This window comes from Erpetoichthys calabaricus, chromosome 3 (genome assembly GCF_900747795.2).
Source record: "Erpetoichthys calabaricus chromosome 3, fErpCal1.3, whole genome shotgun sequence".
NCBI classification, from domain to species: domain Eukaryota; kingdom Metazoa; phylum Chordata; class Cladistia; order Polypteriformes; family Polypteridae; genus Erpetoichthys; species Erpetoichthys calabaricus.
In genome coordinates, this window is record NC_041396.2 from 179,904,397 (window position 1) to 179,923,902 (window position 19,506).

The window sequence follows — 19,506 nt, forward strand, 5'->3', positions numbered from 1 at the left end:
TCAAGCTAGTTAAGTTTGCATATGATACCAAACTACGTAGTTGAAACAGAGAATAATGTAGATTTAGAGCAACTTGGACAGAATATAATCTTTAGTAGACTGATGGCTGAAAAAAAATGTAAATAAATATAAAGTAATACATGTAGGAAGCAAAAATTTTAGATACAAATACAGAATCGGAGTTTTGAAACTTGAACACACACCCTTATGAGAAGAATCTAGGGATCATAATTAACTCAAAATCTCACTTTTCCCTCCAGACAGTATACAGAGGTGATCAACACTAGAATTACCAGAGCCTACGAAAAAACTCGTAAATCCGTCCCACCTTAAATCGCGTCTTAAATCCGTTTGCACCTCTCCGCCAGAGTCCTTTGTCATCTAAATGTGCTGATAAACCAAAGCTACTAGCAGCCAGCTATTCCATCCCCCCACCGACTTAGAATGAACTTCTCTCCTAGCTCAAGCCTTGCCTTGATTTGATTACCTGGGATTGAAGTGGAGTTTTACAGTGGAAATAATTCTAGCGTTATTTGGAATACACGCATTTCATGTGTGTTCCATTTCTATAGTAGGCTGTCCAAACACATTTTTAAAACAGAAACGTTTTTCATATTCTAATAGTAAATGACAAAATGTAGGCATAAACTATATAACGTATGAAGCCTGAAGTCCATATATCAAAGAAACACTTTCACAAAAGGTACAAATAAGAGAACACATGCGCTTTCATTCAAAAAAAAAAAAAAAAAAAAAAAAGCCGCGTTAGCATGCCACATTGACACACTTATTACAACCGCCGCGGTGGCGTAATGATATCAGTTCCTGACTGGGGATCAGAGGGTGGCGAGTTCGATCCCGCACGGCTCCACTTCGAGAAATTAACTCCTCTTATTCTTACAATTTTAGAATAACAACATAAATTTGATTTCAGTCTGTAACAGCCGGTGTAACTTATGATACTGGTAAAGGTTAGCTTTTTTTTTTTTTTTTTTTTTTTAAATTCACTTTTCATTCTCGCAGTCGCATTCAGAATCAATCCATACAACCCCATCTGACACAGCTGGTTTCACATAAATAAAAGTGCACTTTTATTCAAGACTATAACCGAAGAATAAAGAAAGCAAGTTACAGTTGGTGGTTGATACGACAGCTTGCGTGGTGCAATGTTAAGAACTGCTGATTTCCGATCCGTGCTATATAAAATCATCACATTCAAATATTAACAGTTCCCACACACCCAAGGTCCGCCATTCCTACATTTACGACATGTGTACTTGTTGCAGTGTACACACCTCTCTGTGCTATGGTTCCTATTACAGTGAATGAGCACCTGACACTGTACTTTCTTCCCTGGGGGAAGCTGAGGTCTTAGAACGGAAGTTTGTTGACGCTGTGTCATCTTTTCTTTTTCCATCGCCTTTTCCTGTAAGAAGCGACGACGAAGTTCCTCTGCAAGGTGAGCCATGAACACTCTTCTTTTCTCAGCGGACCCCGTGCATGCCTTATACACTACGTGTGCGTTCATCGCTGCTAGGTCAAGGATGTTGTAGAACACAGCAACCGGCCACCTGCGTGTTCCTGTTCGCACTGAACAAGCACGCGCCTTCTGGTCCATGATGTCAACGCCACGCTGGGGAAAAAAGAAAGACAAATATATGTGACATTTTGAAGAAATCATTTTATCACCAGAATAGCGCCAGAATACTTCGTCACACTAATATGTTTTTCATTAGCATACCTTCATGTGGTTGTAGTCTGTGACCGTGTTTGTTTTTTTTTTTTTTATCTTGCCCAATCTCCACATCATGGTGCATTGTGCTGAGAATGCAGACAGACTTCATCTTTTTGGGCACATACACTGTCAGCATGGCACTGGGAGATCTAAACACCAGCGTGGAGAATTGTTCGTGTACTGAACTGACTTTAGCTGCAGGTGGAAGTTCCCGTCGCACTTTATTCATGGTGCCAAGCAGAGTTGTATTGCGGTGCAGCAGTCTATTAGCCAGCGAAAGTGACGTGAAGAAGTTGTCTGTTGTTACGGTTCTGCCTTTGTCCAGAAATGGCTCCATAAGCTTTATGACCACAGACTCGGAAAGTCTTTCTCCCGTGGGACGACTGGGATCTTTTCCTAAATAAGGAGTGGCATTGCACATGTACTTTGTCTCCAAATCTGCCGCAATCCAAAAAGGCAGAACCGTAACAACAGACAACTTCTTCACGTCACTTTCGCTGGCTAATAGACTGCTGCACCGCAATACAACTCTGCTTGGCACCATGAATAAAGTGCGACGGGAACTTCCACCTGCAGCTAAAGTCAGTTCAGTACACGAACAATTCTCCACGCTGGTGTTTAGATCTCCCAGTGCCATGCTGACAGTGTATGTGCCCAAAAAGATGAAGTCTGTCTGCATTCTCAGCACAATGCACCATGATGTGGAGATTGGGCAAGATAAAAAAAAAAAAAAAAAACAAACACGGTCACAGACTACAACCACATGAAGGTATGCTAATGAAAAACATATTAGTGTGACGAAGTATTCTGGCGCTATTCTGGTGATAAAATGATTTCTTCAAAATGTCACATATATTTGTCTTTCTTTTTTCCCCAGCGTGGCGTTGACATCATGGACCAGAAGGCGCGTGCTTGTTCAGTGCGAACAGGAACACGCAGGTGGCCGGTTGCTGTGTTCTACAACATCCTTGACCTAGCAGCGATGAACGCACACGTAGTGTATAAGGCATGCACGGGGTCCGCTGAGAAAAGAAGAGTGTTCATGGCTCACCTTGCAGAGGAACTTTGTCGTCGCTTCTTACAGGAAAAGGCGATGGAAAAAGAAAAGATGACACAGCGTCAACAAACTTCTGTTCTAAGACCTCAGCTTCCCCCAGGGAAGAAAGTACAGTGTCAGGTGCTCATTCACTGTAATAGGAACCATAGCACAGAGAGGTGTGTACACTGCAACAAGTACACATGTCGTAAATGTAGGAATGGCGGACCTTGGGTGTGTGGGAACTGTTAATATTTGAATGTGATGATTTTATATAGCACGGATCGGAAATCAGCAGTTCTTAACATTGCACCACGCAAGCTGTCGTATCAACCACCAACTGTAACTTGCTTTCTTTATTCTTCGGTTATAGTCTTGAATAAAAGTGCACTTTTATTTATGTGAAACCAGCTGTGTCAGATGGGGTTGTATGGATTGATTCTGAATGCGACTGCGAGAATGAAAAGTGAATTAAAAAAAAAAAAAAAAAATCTAACCTTTACCAGTATCATAAGTTACACCGGCTGTTACAGACTGAAATCAAATTTATGTTGTTATTCTAAAATTGTAAGAATAAGAGGAGTTAATTTCTCGAAGTGGAGCCGTGCGGGATCGAACTCGCCACCCTCTGATCCCCAATCAGGAACTGATATCATTACGCCACCGCGGCGGTTGTAATAAGTGTGTCAATGTGGCATGCTAACGCGGCTTTTTTTTTTTTTTTTTTTTTTTTTTGAATGAAAGCGCACGTGTTCTCTTATTTGTACCTTTTGTGAAAGTGTTTCTTTGATATATGGACTTCAGGCTTCATACGTTATATAGTTTATGCCTACATTTTGTCATTTACTATTAGAATATGAAAAACGTTTCTGTTTTAAAAATGTGTTTGGACAGCCTACTATAGAAATGGAACACACATGAAATGCGTGTATTCCAAATAACGCTAGAATTATTTCCACTGTAAAACTCCACTTCAATCCCAGGTAATCAAACCAAGGCAAGGCTTGAGCTAGGAGAGAAGTTCATTCTAAGTCGGTGGGGGGATGGAATAGCTGGCTGCTAGTAGCTTTGGTTTATCAGCACATTTAGATGACAAAGGACTCTGGCGGAGAGGTGCAAACGGATTTAAGACGCGATTTAAGGTGGGACGGATTTACGAGTTTTTTCGTAGGCTCTGGTAATTCTAGTGTTAAATAGATAAATAGAATGTTTGGATATATAACCCAAACTGTGGAGTACAGCGCATAAGGTGAAATCTCAAATACTATGTGAAGTTTTGGTCCCCTTATTACAAAAAAGATATTTTAGCTATATAGAAATTATAGAAAACCGCAACTAGACTGATTCCAGTATTGTGAGATGTATGATATGAAGAATGATTTACAAAGTGTAATATTTTTAGTTTAAGCAAAGTGAGATTAAGAGATGATGTAATTGAATTGTTTAAACTCATGAAGGGGGATTAGTATAGTGGATCCCAGTTGTTTCTTTAATATAAATTTGTCTACAAGAACATATGGGCATAGATGGAAACCTGTTAAATGTGCATAGATTTTTACATATACATTAGAATTTGTTTTATTTGTTTTAGAATCATAGTCACATGCAAAGTTAACAAGTAATATGGTAGATAGTAGTAATTTGGGGACCTTCAAAACTAGACTAGATGTCATTTTGAAAAGAATATGTAAATAGGAAAACTAAAGTTGTTTGACTAAATGGCCTGTTCTTGTGAAAATTGCTGTGATCATCAAATATCCCATTAGCATTTTGTAGAGCAAATATTCTCTAAGTATAACTCTGTAATGGTAAAATGTTTTCAGGTAGATAATTTATTGTAAGCACTAGAATACTGAAATAAAATGTCTTTGAGCTGAGTTTGATCCTGCTAAAATTTATTAGATATACCGTATTTACGCGTGTACCATGTGCACATTTTTTTCCCGAAAATTAGCATTAGAAAATCAGGTGCACATCATACACAAGGAAATTTTTTTCTGTAATGATTACTTCTTCTGCTTGGGCTCTCTCGCGTGACGGAAGAAAGAAAATCTTTCATCATGCAAGAAAAACAGAAGGGCATTTCGCGGAAAACGTGCCCTAAACGCTTCCTATACAATCACAATGCATGTCGTACATGGGCCAAAATGGTTTTCACGATTTTCTTTGTAAAAATTAGAGTGTGTGTCTTACACGAGGGCACGTGGTACACGAGTAAAAATGGTAAATATTTACTTTTTGAAGCTTCAGATAGAAAGAAAATGATTCTGTTTGGATGCTGGTTTGGTTACTGCTTTCCATATGGTATTATTAGCTTCAGCCTGTGCTGTCCATTGTATTTTTTTTAACTCTCTTTTCTCAGTTCTTGCTAACTAACTTGGCACCTGTGGCACAAATGAGACAGACCAACCCAACCCATAACAACAGTGTTAAAATTCCAGGATAAACGGGAGTCCTGGGACTTGCTTTTTTTTTTTTTTCCCATGGCCAAGGGTTGGAGTTGGTGTTTACTGGTGAGTACCTTTTGTCCAGGTGATCCACATTGACCATTTTGACTCCACCCGTGGAGGTAAAATTATGAACAGATGTGTTAGGTCTTGACATCTCTGTATTCCTATTAGAATATCAGTAATAGTTAATAGTGCCAAAAGGAGAATGTGCAGATGTCTTGCTTGTATCTTGATGCATCTTTAATACACAATATAATAGTTATGAGTAAGAACATTTATGTATGTTAAGAGGCTGAATAAGAATTTCTCAATAGGAAAGGTGAAATATAATAAATACAGTATACTCCATGACATGTTTGTGTTTTCTTTTTTTTTTTATATTTTCCTGTGTTTTTTTTTTATATAGCCTGTTGTGTACTTTTTATTACCCAGGGGTAGCATATAGATGTTGAAAAGGGTCGGCCCAAGGACTGGTCCTTGTGGGACCCCACAGGTGACAGTGTGGGTACGAGATTTAGCATCCCCCAAGGCCACATACTCCGCCCTATCTGTGAGATAGGACTCGAACCAGAAAGTCCAATTATTATATAGTGGAGATGATGGAGTAGAATATTATGGTCTGTGTATCAAATGCAGCTGTGAGATCCAGAAGGATAAGGAGTGATGGAGAGCCCTGGTCAGTGGCCATCCGGAGGTCATTGGTGACTCTGACCAGGGCCTGTCTCTGTACTGTGAGAAGATCGGAAACCAGATTGAATTTTTTGAGGTGATCCTGAAGCTAGACCAAAACAACCTTATCCAAAACCTTAGACTAAAATGGAAGGTTGGAAATTGGATGATAGTTTGCTATCACTTCAGGATCCAAACAGGATTTTTAAAATGAGGTCTAATTTTTGCAGTTTTAAGGGCCAGTGGGAATGAGCCGCTAAGGAGAGAGTGATTAATGATATCGGCAATAAGAGGGCTTAAATCTGATATATTAGTTTTTACCAGAGGAAGAGGAAAAGGGTTCAATGAACATGTTGAAGGCCTCATCCTCTGGATGAAGCCCTCAGCTTCTTTAACTATGGTACAGAGGAACTGGGAGAAGCAGCCCATTGGCTTTGATATGGAAACATCCAGCGATGGAGGGCTGGAAACAGATAATGAGGAGCAGATGGCATCTACCTTAGAGGTGAAATATTCAATAAAATTATTACACTGCACCTCTGTGAAATTATTTCAGGCGTACGTGTGAGAATTGAGTAAATGATTTATCATGGAAAAAAGTTGTTTGGAGTTTCAAGGACTGTTTGTTAATTAAATTTGAATAGTATTGAGATTTGGTGGTGGTCACTGCTCTAGAGTAGTTTTTTTTTTTTTTTTTGGTTTATTTCATAAACCCAATTAAACACCATGTCTTACAAAACACAGGTGTATACAAGTACTATTTGTATATTTAAAAAATATATATGTAAGAAGAGTGACTTTTTTTTATTATTCTTGGATTTTTAATGAATGATCTAACACAGGGGTGTCGAACTCCAGTCCTGGAGGGACGCAGTGGCTGCAGGTTTTCATTCTAACCATCTTTTAAATTAGTGACCAATTTTTTCTGCTAATTAATTTTTAATTAACTTGATTCAGGCCTTTTAGTTGTTTCTTTTTCCGTAATTAGCAGCCAAACAATAATGAGACACAAAACAAGCCACCACATCACACAATATCTGAAAATAAAGAAAGGTGATGGTGTCAGTAAGGTTGATTTCTCAACTCACCAAAACACTTTGACGATGTTCTTATAAAAAACAGAAAATCAGCAGTTTTGGAAATGTCTGCTGTTGCACAACGAGAGCAGCAACAAGCCGTGGAATTAAATAACGAGTTTAATTAACAGCAAGCATCTGCTTCTCATTAAGAAACTGGTTGGAATTTAAAGCCCCAGTTTAAGCTGGTTATCTGTTGGCTCATTTCACATCTCATTTCTGTTTGGCTGTCATTTAATGAGAAAACAAATCCTTTCAGAGGGCTGAATCATTCTAACATGGCTGTTAAAATAAAGGGGAAAAAGGTGAATTAGCAGTGAAAACTGGTCACAGATTAGGAAAAGTGTTAGAATGAAAACCTGCAGCCACTGCGGCCCTCCAGGCCTGGAGTCTGACACCTGTGATCTAACACAACATTAAAAGAATAAAGATAAAGTTAGGATGGCATTAAATTCTTTTCAATACCAGAAGAAATAGAATTAAAAAGATTAAAAAAAGACTTACCAGGACTGTTTATCCTAGTGGTCCTGGGATAGGGCACTACATTAACAAGAAAATATTACTAATATTTAAAACAACCAGGCCAAAAGTAATAGCACAAGATCACCTAGCTACCTTAAGACTAATGTGGTTAAAGGGTTTAAAGCCAGTGGTTTGCTGAGAGACTTCTCTAAATAGCAAGTAAGTGTGTATGATCATGTTTTATTTGAATATCCAATATGCTTTTCTAATATTTAAAACATAAATATTGGATTACCAGTACAGTATGTGCAATATCCCCTTTGAGGCCTTCAGAATTAAATATTGACTTTGCTTTAGGCAATGCTGGCAATTAATGAGATAGTTTTTGGTAAAGTTCGCTCTATATTTTCGTTACCTTTCCTATAGATGGGTTTCCTGCCTGTTAGACTCGTATTAAGGTGACTGAACAGTGCTTGTTTTAAGAAACGGAGCTAATTGCTTATGCTATGTATTCACAAAATCAGGATACAAGATATATATACATGCAAAATAGAAAACCTTTTTTACAATTGTGACAATGCGGGTTCGCTCCATGCTCCCCTTCAGCTTCTGGGAGCTCTGAACACGACACCGTCGGTAATGTCACCAATGAGCTAGGCAGTGAGGCACAAGGGGATGGTGCAAAAAAAAAAAAAAGAAGTGCTAAGTGCTTTTATTTTAAAAATCGACAAAACAAAACTGTGTCCAACTAAATAAGTGCAGTGCATCAAAAGTCTTCATTAAATAAATAATCCATTAAAATAATTGAAAAGTGGAGTTAAAAAAACAAATAAATCCTGTTAAAACAATTGCTGGAAGCTGTCCCTTAAAGCAAATCCTGGAGCCTTTCTTCTACTGATGACTCCCCTGCTTCTCCTGTCCAGGCTATGCACCAGGGGAGCCACCCTACCAGCAGCTGACCTTCTCTCTGTGTTCTCCTGCTGCTGGTCCGTTCGCCTCACCGATCCCAAACTGGGACTTGGGCTCCCCCAACAACCAGGGCGCTCACGCTGGGGGGTTCACTTCCCAACTCCCGACTCCCACTGCCTTCCGCAGCCTTACGTGGCAAGCCATCTTTCTTCTGGTCATGCCCGCTCTTCATAAAATGCTCAGTGTGAGCGACCTCGCTTGTTCAATCACTCTTGCATTGGCTTTCCTCGCCCTGCCGCCTTCTTCTGCAACCTCCGTTCCTTTCCTTTCCTTCTTTTTTTCTCCCCCTAACCGCCTCCTGCTTCTATTTATCATGGGGACGTGGATCAGATGTGGCAATTAGCAGCTCCCGGGAACAGTTATGGATGCGGACAACTCCTCACCTGTGCACTTAAGCGAGAACCACTCGCATCACAAATTCCCTGGGAACCAATCCGCCACACTACCACACCCCCTTTCTAAGCCTCGAGTGCGGCGATTATTTATTTAAAAAGTGGCCTTTTTGATGTGAGCTGTGGACCTACTACACCACAATAATTAATTTAGAGGTTTTCTGGAGTTTTGTGATTTTTACAAGCTTTAATTTACTATTTCACTTTTTAAATTTTAGTGTTAAACCACAGTCCGCTCACCTTTGCTGTAATGCTTGGCCATGGTTGAGGGAAAGCTAAACTGTAAGGATGCAACTTAAGAATCTTTTCTTTCATAATAAGTCAAAGGTCTATAAAATCTAGATGCTTGGCCAACACAGTTAACCAAACTTTTAAGATATTCAATGATGTGCATATGCGGATATAATTGCACTGGGGTCAGGTAAAGTGAAACTTGCCACAGAGCTCAAATTCGGAAGAGTATATCTTAAAGCTTTTGGACCAAGTGTTCAGAAAGTAATGTCAGCTTAATAGTTCTAAGAGACTAGCTTACTGGCAAAAAAATATGCTTTCAGTCCCCCAAGTGATGCATGTTCCCAATGTTTAAAGGATGGTGTAACCTCTTTTAACTTAATGAGATTCCGTTTCCACTTATAAGTCAATGCCTGCTTATGGTACATGAGTGTGGCCATCAGAGTAAGCAAGAGTTCCGCCTGCAGTTACAAGCTTAAAATGAATGTCCTTTTAAGCATCTTTCTGTCTACACACCTGTCAGGTCATCTTTCATTAACACTTTTTGTTATCAGAATAAATTCAATCCAGCCAGAGGGGTGGCACAAAGCAATGTGTTTCTTTGTGCCAGTACCCAAGCCCGGATAAATGGGGAGAGATATGTCGGATGGTCATCCAGTGTAAAAGTTTGCCAGATCAAGAAAGGAGGTGATGATTAGTGAGCAACAGTATGGTTTCATGCCAGAAAAGAGCACTACTGATGCGATGTTTGCTCTGAGGGTGTTGATGAAGTATAGAGAAGGTCACAAGGAGTTGCCTTGTATCTTTGTGGACTTAGAAAAAGCATATGAGTGTGCTGAAGGAGGAGCTGTGGTACTGTATGAGGATCTCAGTAGTGGCAGAGAAGTATGTATGAGTGGTATAGGATATATACAAGGAAAGTGTGACTGTGGTGAGGTCTGCTGTAGGAGGGATAGATGCAGTCAAGGTAGAGGTGGGATTACATCAGGGATCAGCTCTGAATCCTTTCTTATTTGCAATGGTAATGGACAATATGACAGATGAGATTAGAAAGGAGTCCCCATGGACTATGATGTTTGTGGATGACATTGTGATCTGTAGTGAGAGTAGGGAGCAGGTTAAGGAGACCCTGGAGAGATGGAGATATGCTCTAGAGAGGAAAAGAATGAATGTCAGTAGGAACAAAACAGTATACAGTGCATCCAGAAAGTATTCACAGCGCATCACTTTTTCCACATTTTGTTATGTTACAGCCTTATTCCAAAATGGATTAAATTAATTTTTTCCCTCAGAATTCTACACACAACACCCCATAATGACAAAGTGAAAAAAGTTTACTTGAGGTTTTTGCAAATTTATTAAAAATAAAAAAACTGAGGTCAAGAGCACTCTGGAGCAGGTTCTCATCCAGGATGTCTCTGTACATTGCTGCAGTCATCTTTCCCTTTATCCTGACTAGTCTCCCAGTTCCTGCCGGTTTCCTCCAAACATGATGCCTGGCATTCACACCAAAGAGGTCAATCTTTGTCTCATCAGACCAGAGAATTTTCTTTCTCATGGTCTGAGAGTCCTTCAGGTGCCTTTTGGCAAACTCCAGGCGGGCTGCATGTGCCTTTTACTAAGGAGTGGCTTCCATCTGGCCACTCTACCATACAGGCCTGATTGGTGGATTGCTGCAGAGATGGTTATCCTTCTGGAAGGTTCTCCTCTCTCCACAGAGGACCTCTGGAGCTCTGACAGAGTGATCATCAGGATCTTGGTCACCTCCCTGACTAAGGCCCTTCTCCCCCGATCGCTCAGTTTAGATGGCCAGCCAGCTCTAGGAAGAATCCTGGTGGTTTCAAACTTCTTCCACTTACGGATGATGGAGGCCACTGTGGTCATTGGGACCTTCAAAGCAGCAGAAATTTTTCTGTAACCTTCCCCAGATTTGTTCCTCGAGACAATCCTGTCTCGGAGGTCTTCAGACAATTCCTTTGACTTCATGCTTGGTTTGTGCTCTGACATGAACTGTAAACTGGGGGACCTTATATAGACAGGTGTGTGCCTTTCCAAATCATGTCCAATCAACTGAATTTACCACAGGGTGGACTCCAATTAAGCTGCAGAAACATCTCAAGGATGATCAGGGGAAACAGGATGCACCTGAGCTCAATTTTGAGCTTCACGGCAAAGGCTGTGAATACTTATGTACATGTGTTTTCTCAATTTTTTTATTTTTTAATAAATTTGCAAAAATCTCAAGTAAACTTTTTTCACGTTGTCATTATGGGGTGTTTGTAGAATTCTGAGGGAAAAAATGAATTTAATCCATTTTGGAATAAGGCTGTAGCGTAACAAAATGTGGAAAAAGTGATGCGCTATGAATAATTTCCGGTTGCACTGTACATGTGTGTGAATGAGAGGGAGGTCAGAGGAATGGTTAGGATGCAGGGAATAGAGCTGGTTAAGGTGGGTGAGTTTTTAAATTCTTGGAATCAACAGTACAGAGTAATGGGGAATGTGGAAGAGAGGTGAAGAGGAGAGTGCAGGCAGGGTGGAGTGGGTGGGGAAAAGTGGCAAGAGTGATTTGTGACAGACAGGTATCAGCAAGAGTGAAAGGGAAGGTCTACAAGGCAGTAGTGAGACCAGCAATGTCATATGGGTTGGAGACGGTTTCACTGACCAAAAAAAACTGGTGACAGCTGGAGGTAGCAAAGTTAAAGATGTTAAGATTTGCATTGGGTATGACCGGGATGGACAGGATTAGAAATGAGTACATTAGAGGGTCAGCTGAGGTTGGACGGTTAGAAGACAAAATCACAGAGGCAAGATTGCATTGGTTTGGACATGTGCAGAGGAGAGATGCTGGGTGTATTGGGAGAAGGATGCTAAGGATGGAGCTGCTAAATAAGAGGAAAAGAAGGTCTAAGAGAAGGTTTATGGATGTGGTGTGAGAGGACATGAAGGTGTGATGGTTGTAACGGAGCAAGATGCAGAGGACAGGAAGATATTCAAAAAGATGATTTGCTGTAGCAACCCCTAATGGGGGAAGCCAAAAGAAGAAGGAGGTTACATATTAGATTACATTCAGAAAGCAAACTGACCAAATATTGGCTAACAGTAGACCTACAATTTAGTGTCATTCTGGAATGTAAATGGGAGTGCAGCTGGGTTTCTGCAACTCTTTCATGTGTCTTTTAGCAAAGAATTAATTGTGTTTCACTGATAGCCTAGGAAAATGTAGCAATTCTTCTTTGTCCTAAAACTAAGTGCTTAATAGTGTACATTCTAATCTTGCTCTTGTATTATAAAATAGTTTTGTTAGTCCGTGTAAAGCTTTACCAATATTAAACAAAGGGCAAGTGTACAATAACATGTATATTGCACGTTTTGTACCACAATGAAGCCACTGCTTTAAAGTGACAAGAATAAAATTCATTTATATATTTTCATCTTTGATTACATTTGAACTTCAGGTGCTGTATAAGTGGGATAAGTGGCTGCATTTAATTGTAAGACATTGACATGTGACAGTCTTGTACCTTCAGATGTAATACACAAACAGTTGTTTTTCAAAATGTAATGTGTAAAATTAAGATTAAAAGTAAATAACAGGAATGCTTGAAGGGCAAGATTAGGCCTAAAATATGTAAGTATCTCTTGCATTTGAATTGTAAGAGAGCCTTTCTGTAGCTTTTTGTCTTATGGGTATAGTACATTTTTCTGATTATAAGAAATAATCTGTTTTCTGGAGACAGCTGTTCAATATTAGTGGAGTTTACTGTCCATGAAATAAAATGTTGTTTGCTATGCCTGATATTGGAAATGGCATAAAAAAGTATCAGTTAACTGTAAAATCGACCTGCACCATATATTTTCTAATGATAAATGAGATTCTAGACTGTTAGGTCAGTTGTATACTGTATAGAATTCAGTGTTTCTTCTCATTGTTCCCACTTTCCTTGCATTTTTTCTGTCATTTTATAGCCCTCTTTGATATAGTGTAACACAGAAAAATGCACTTTTAGTAAATATATTTGTGTTCTACTGCAGTATTATTCAGGTTTCTTTTATTATGTATATTGTTTTCACATTAAAACAAAAGGCTTATTAGAAGTTATACATTTTCATAATCGGTACAGTGAACTATTAATGTGTGTTTTTGTTTTTTAAAGGGCGAGTGAATACAGTGGAACTTCAGCAGGTTAGTATCTTTTATCCAAGTAATATTAATATACTAATAAAAAATATATATATATATCTATACTAATAAAAGGCAAAGCCCTCACTGACTCACTCATCACTAATTCTCCAACTTCCCGTGTAGGTAGAAGGCTGAAATTTGGCAGGCTCATTCCTTACATTACTTACAAAAGTTAAGCAGGTTTCATTTCGAAATTCTACACGTAACGGTCGACAACGTCCGCCATGTTAAACGTTCTTATTTATGGCCCCATCTTCACAAAATTTGGTTGGCGGCTTCCCTGTGCTAACTGAAACCGATGTACGTACTTATTTCGGTGGTATGACGCCACTGTCGGCCGCCATATTGAAATTTCCAACGGTCTTTGTTACTTATGGGCCCATCTTCAAGAAATTTGGTACGCGGGTTCCCAATGCTAACTGAATCCTACTTACGTACATATATACATCCATAGCCTGCAGCTCGGTCGCCGTGTGAGGCGGCGTTGCGTCCCCCATTCCCACGACTTCCACATAGTTGGCTGCCTGCCTATATAAGGCCGGTCTCTTCATTCCCTTCCTTGCTTCACCACGGTATTCACATCTCCCTGCTGATAACTGCAGCCTTTTTATTTAATCCATGGCTTCTGCGCTGTTTTACTGCTCGTTTATTACGATTATAGTTATTGTGTAGGTATTTTAGACTTAGTTTACATTGTTCAGGTACCCATTTCCTTTATCGTTACAACTGTACCCCCATTAACATGTCTATCGAGGTGATCACCATCGATCAAAGAACTGTTACTTACCGAGTGGTTTCCATGCCCGGAGATGGTGACTGCCTCTGTGTTACATATTGCACGGCCATATCAGGCTCACTCTTGATATCTGGAGGAACATTGTGTCTTATGTATTGAATGACTGGGACAGGTTCAAGGTGTGGACTGATGACAGTACAGGAGATAATTATACTACACAGGAGCACTATAAATGTGAAATGCTTAAGCCCTTCACCTGTGGTTCTGCATGTGAGTTCATGGCTGCCGCTGAATTGTTCGGTTGTTGCTTTCAAGTGTACCGAAATGGCCAAATATTTTACACCTTTGGACAACCGCCAATGCCTCCTAAACATCTTAGATTCACAGGTGATGATTTGAGTAGTGGACACTTTGATGTTTATGAATGTTTAAACTCTCAAAAGCTGGATGCGAAGTTATCGATAAAACCCATTTCAATTCAGACGCCTCCAATTTCCAGTAAGGCTCTGCTTCGCAATGACAATAAGTCTCCGGGACAGACCCTACAAAAGGTTGGCATTGATTTGAGGCAAGATTGCTTTTCACATGGCCAACTATACGTTGCATGCTCAAGAGTAAGCTTAGCGCACAGCTTCGCCATATTACAACTGGAAGGCCGAACTGACAACGTGGTATACAAAGAGATCCTTAACAAATAATTATTGGTATATTTTCCCTCAGTTTAAAAAGGTTTAATTTTCTTCTTAATAAAAATTAACGCAGTACTTCGCTGCTGCGAAGTATATATATAATGTCTTTTTTTTATTTATATATATATATATATATATATATATATATATATATATATATATATATATATATATAAAAGAGAGCACCTGAAATGTCACTCATCAATGAACCCTGCCAACCTTTGTTAATGCTGTCTATAAAATAAGCAAAAGTAAAAAATGACTGATCATATAAGCATGCCTTTTTTTTTTTTTTTTTTTTAAATATAGATTCTTAATGTTGATTTGATTCATATTGAAAAAAGAGTCCATGATATTGTGAGAACAGACAAAAATATTCAGTTGATTTTGGGACAACTTATTGATGAGTAAGTACATTTTTTGTTGTCACAACATCCTCTTGCCCTAAGTTGTGCTTGCTTGTGCTATATAAATACACTAATCTACATACCAAACAGTAATGCATTGCTTTAACAATTTATTACAACATGTTTTGGATACTGTACATCCAATCACTGTGTGTAAAAGTAAAGTGCTATAATGATATAGATAATTAATTCTTACTTGAAATATGTAATGCTTTATTTTCAGTCATGGAAAATAGAAGACATGACCCAGATAAATTATTAAATAACAGTGGAAATAAATAATGCAAAGAATCAATTTTTTTACACCAAAAAGGCATTTGTACACAATTTAATATATTAAATTTAGACTCTATTTTATTTAAATTTAATTTTATTTAAACATATTGATGTAATGGATCAAATTTTTGAACATATCAGAAACAATTGGTGTGTAAACTAAACAATATAATTTTAGTACGTGATACCAAAACATACTGTAATTTTCAAGCATACTGTATGCTATTAAGATAATTAACAATTAATACAAAAAGAGTAGGGAAAACAACTGAAAGACTAAACACAAAGTGACTCGCTGGGTGTCACTTTGCCTATGGGCAATAACTCACTGAACAAGCAAGAGATAATTCTGTATCGAACAGCAGTGATCAGTTGCTGACTTACAGTTAACCAGTTTCCTATGTTCTAATACTCATCAGCTGTTTGTACAATACTCACTGTTTTTTTATTTTTAAAGGAGAATATTTGTTTCCAGCGAGTAGTCAAAACTGAAACTGTAATTTCAGATCCATACACTAAATATATCTATGCGTTGTTTACCAATTAAATTTATGTGTATATCTGCATAATTTATTTGATTTAGGAACTATCTAAACCAGCTTGCAGAGGAAGTGAATGACAAACTTCAAGAAGCAGGGCAGGTGTCTATTCCAGAACTCTGCAAATCTTACGACCTTCCTAGAGACTTCTTAACAGAGGTGAGTCATAAAAATCATTCTCTCAAGTCAAGTCTTTTAAAAAATATATAGGAACTAGCTACTTGCCTGACATTTGTGTGAATTATATTGCTGAAAATAGTTGCTCATTTTGAGGAACCTGTGGATGGAAGCACAGGTATTTTCTATCTGCTAGGCATTATAGCCTGTCACACCGCCATCAGGTCAGCTGCAGGGTTGCCAGCTGGGAGCCAACTTTTCACTGAAGTTTCAGCCGTTAATCACAGAACATCTTCAGGTGACGGGTGGGTGGCTCAGCAGTAGGAACTCTCCCTATCATTCCTTGCAGCTAACTAGCCATAAGATCATTTTTTTTTCCTTCTTTGCATTTTTCCTTCTGAGCCATAGCCAGAAACTTCCTTGCCCTGCATCCTCAGCCAGTTCTTTAAGTGTCTTCTCTATGGACACAGTAATTCCAAGTGCTTCCAGGAATTGTTTGGATTTTCCAAAATCCAACTCTACAACCAGCCTCTTCTGAGTAGATAGATGCCTTCCATCCTGCTTCTGAGAATGCCATTGACAGCTCACTGTTCTTTCTCTCCCTTTCAAAGGCTGCCTCTTTACCTTTTTCCCATGGGATGGTGAGTTCGACCATGACCACAGGACAATGTCTGATTGTATGGAAGTCATGGCAATGTCACATGGGACATTTCATTTGTTGGTCTAAGTCCACTCGCATCTGTTTGATGGACACTCTCTTCTGGTTGATGTTTTGTGCGCCGGCTCCTTGCCTAATGAAGTTCATCCACCATTGGGATGCTGGCAGACTGGTCTTATTCACTTCACATCTGTATTCCTCCAAAACCACTGCTATTTTTCACAGTACACAGTCAGTCATGGCGTCATTGATACCAGCCGTGGGTCAAAGATCACTTATAACCCGACAGAATGTTCTGCAAGCTGGAGATCTGGGAATCACAGAGGTGGCAGTTCTCCTCAGAGCCATACCAGAGATGTATGTATGTTTCCAGGGTATGGGAGGGTATTGTATGTGGACCCAATGAGGAAGCTCAGCCATGGCTGTGGGATCTTCCATGTGTAGACCCATGTCATACCCCTATTTCCCATTGGGATTAATAAAGTATCTATCCATCTATCCATCTATCCATCTATCCATCCATCCATCCATCCCAGTTTTACCCCCTTCCTTGTTGCTGATGGCTTATAGCTCTGATCTTGTACATCTTGACCTCTGTTCTGGTCACTGCTGAAACTACCATCTCTTTCTTCTCCCTCTTTGTGGCTTTGGACCACAATCCTGTAAGATGGTCCCTACTTGAGCCTGGCTCTGTCTGGTTGCAGGCACCCAATGTGCTTCAACTTGCTGATAGCCTGATTGAGTTCCTGTTCTGCCCTCCATGCACACCCTGTATGAAATGGGGCATTGACTTTCTGTATGAAAGGCTCAGTTGAGTCTGTCAGTTCCAGCACAAGCCTCACTTTCTCCTACCTGTTGCCGAAGCTGAGCAATTTCAGTGTCCCATCCCCACCCCCTAAGATACATTTAGGCATTTTAACTCTGAATGTGTTAATTAGTAATGCAGTGGAACATTGGTTATTGAACATAATTTGTTCCTAAAGGCTGTTCAGAAATTGAATTGTTTGAAAACTGAAACCATTTTCCCCATAAGGATTAATGTAAAATGGATTAATCCGTTCCTGAACCCCACATGATTGCTTATTTAAACCTCTGTAACAGTACTTTATGATATACAAAAAACATGAAAATGCATAAAATCTTACACAAAAACATGAACGCAATAAATAGATAAAATATAGATGAAAAATTAACTTCACTTTACCTGTATAGAGGAGAGATTCAAATTTTGAAGAAAAAGAAAAGACAAAAACAACTCTAAGTAGAAGGTAGTGATGAAGGGGAAGGCGAGGCCCCTTCCATAAAAACAACAGGTAACTGTCCTTCTGGGTTTTTTTTTCTCTCTCTTTTCTGTCTCTTGGCACCACTTGACTCTGCTTGACTCACTGGCCCTCTTTCTCGCTAAAAACCTGTTCAATGAGATTTGTTTTTGCCTGTGTTTTAAAATGTTTCTGATGTGAGATGTGGCATTGTCATTGAAAAGGTTTATGATGTGGTTTGCTACAGCTTTGTTGGTTTATTTTTTCACAAAACTTTGCACTTCACCCCATTTCGCACAAATTTTGTTGATAGAAACATCCTCTGTTTTTTCCTCTGTCTCTGGAGACATTTCCCTCACCACCATCTTTTCGTGCTCCTTCTGAAGGTGTTCAAGTTCTTCTGTTCTGAGATCGTTTCCGTGGTCCTCGACTAACTCCTCCACATAAGCATTGTCAACTTCCAAGCCCATGCTATTGCCCAGAGACACAATATTACTGACAACAGCAACAGGCTCAGCCTCAAGTCCTCTATTTCTGTGTCTGCTACACAGTCTGGCCACAATTTCCTCCAGGCTGAGTTCATGGTCCTGTAAGTCACTTGCCCCCAGGCTTTGTCAATGATACTTCAGCAGTGGAGTGATTTTTTCCAGAATTCTCAGAGTGTTAATGCTGTGTTAGAGGTCACTTCAAAAACACCTTTGAAACGGTGCTTTTGGTGTACAGTTTCTTAACGTTGGAAATGACCTGCTGGTCATGGGCTGGATTAGTGGAGTCGTGTTAGTGGGCAGGAACTTCACTGTGATAAAATCAAACTCCTTCACCGAGCTTGGAGGGTTCACAAGAAGGCATTTTATTGGCAATTTTTTCTCTTGAAGGTATTTTCTTTCACTTGGGGTTAAGACTTCATGGATCCACTCAATAAAAAATTGCCTGGTCACCCAAGTCTTACTATTAGCCCTTTACATAACAGACAATATACTTTTCATCACATTATTTTTATCGTATAGTAATTTCTATAAAAATACCAAAAAACACAAGGAAAAAATCAAGAAAAGGCACTGCAAATTCGGCCGGAATTTGCACTGAGTGGAGACTGTGGGATAAGTGATGCTCTTCTGCTGCACTCTGCAATTTCGAGCAGGTGTCTGCACTGAGCAGAGACTGTGGTGTAAATGATGCTCTTCCACTGCACACTGCAAATTCGAGCAGAGGTCTGTGCTGAGTGAAGTCTGTGGGGTGAATGACGCTCTTCCACTGCAAATTCAGGCAGGGGTCTGCGCTGAGCAGAGACTGCAGGGTAAGTGATACTCTTGTACCACGCACCTCGGCCCATGGAGCAAGTGGTTTGCCGGTTCGAAACTAAGGTTCTGTTCGGAAACTGGCATGTTTTTTGTTTGGGAACAATACATTTGTTTGAGATAAGAGTCGTTCGACAACTGAGGCTAGACTGTAATTATATTCACATTTACAGTAAATGTCTCAGATTTGAACCCAGACTAGTCAAAATGTAATTACATGCATCTCTAATTAGAATTTTTCTTGGTAAATAAGTAATTCTAGAGATACAAGATGGGAATTGCCTCAAGACAAGAAATGTTAAAATGACCTGCTGTAAATTT

The 19,506-nt window shown here is 39.4% G+C and overlaps 1 protein-coding gene across 1 annotated transcript in view; it reads left to right on the forward strand.

Annotated features, from left to right (window-relative positions):
• Positions 1-19,506, forward strand: part of ufl1 (UFM1-specific ligase 1) — a 99,414-nt gene that overhangs the window by 13,572 nt on the left and 66,336 nt on the right. Inside the window, exons 3-5 of the mRNA XM_028797560.2 lie at positions 13,178-13,206; positions 14,941-15,038; positions 15,898-16,012. Of these exons, the coding sequence (XP_028653393.1) occupies positions 13,178-13,206; positions 14,941-15,038; positions 15,898-16,012 (242 nt within the window). The remainder of the gene's footprint in view (positions 1-13,177; positions 13,207-14,940; positions 15,039-15,897; positions 16,013-19,506) is intronic.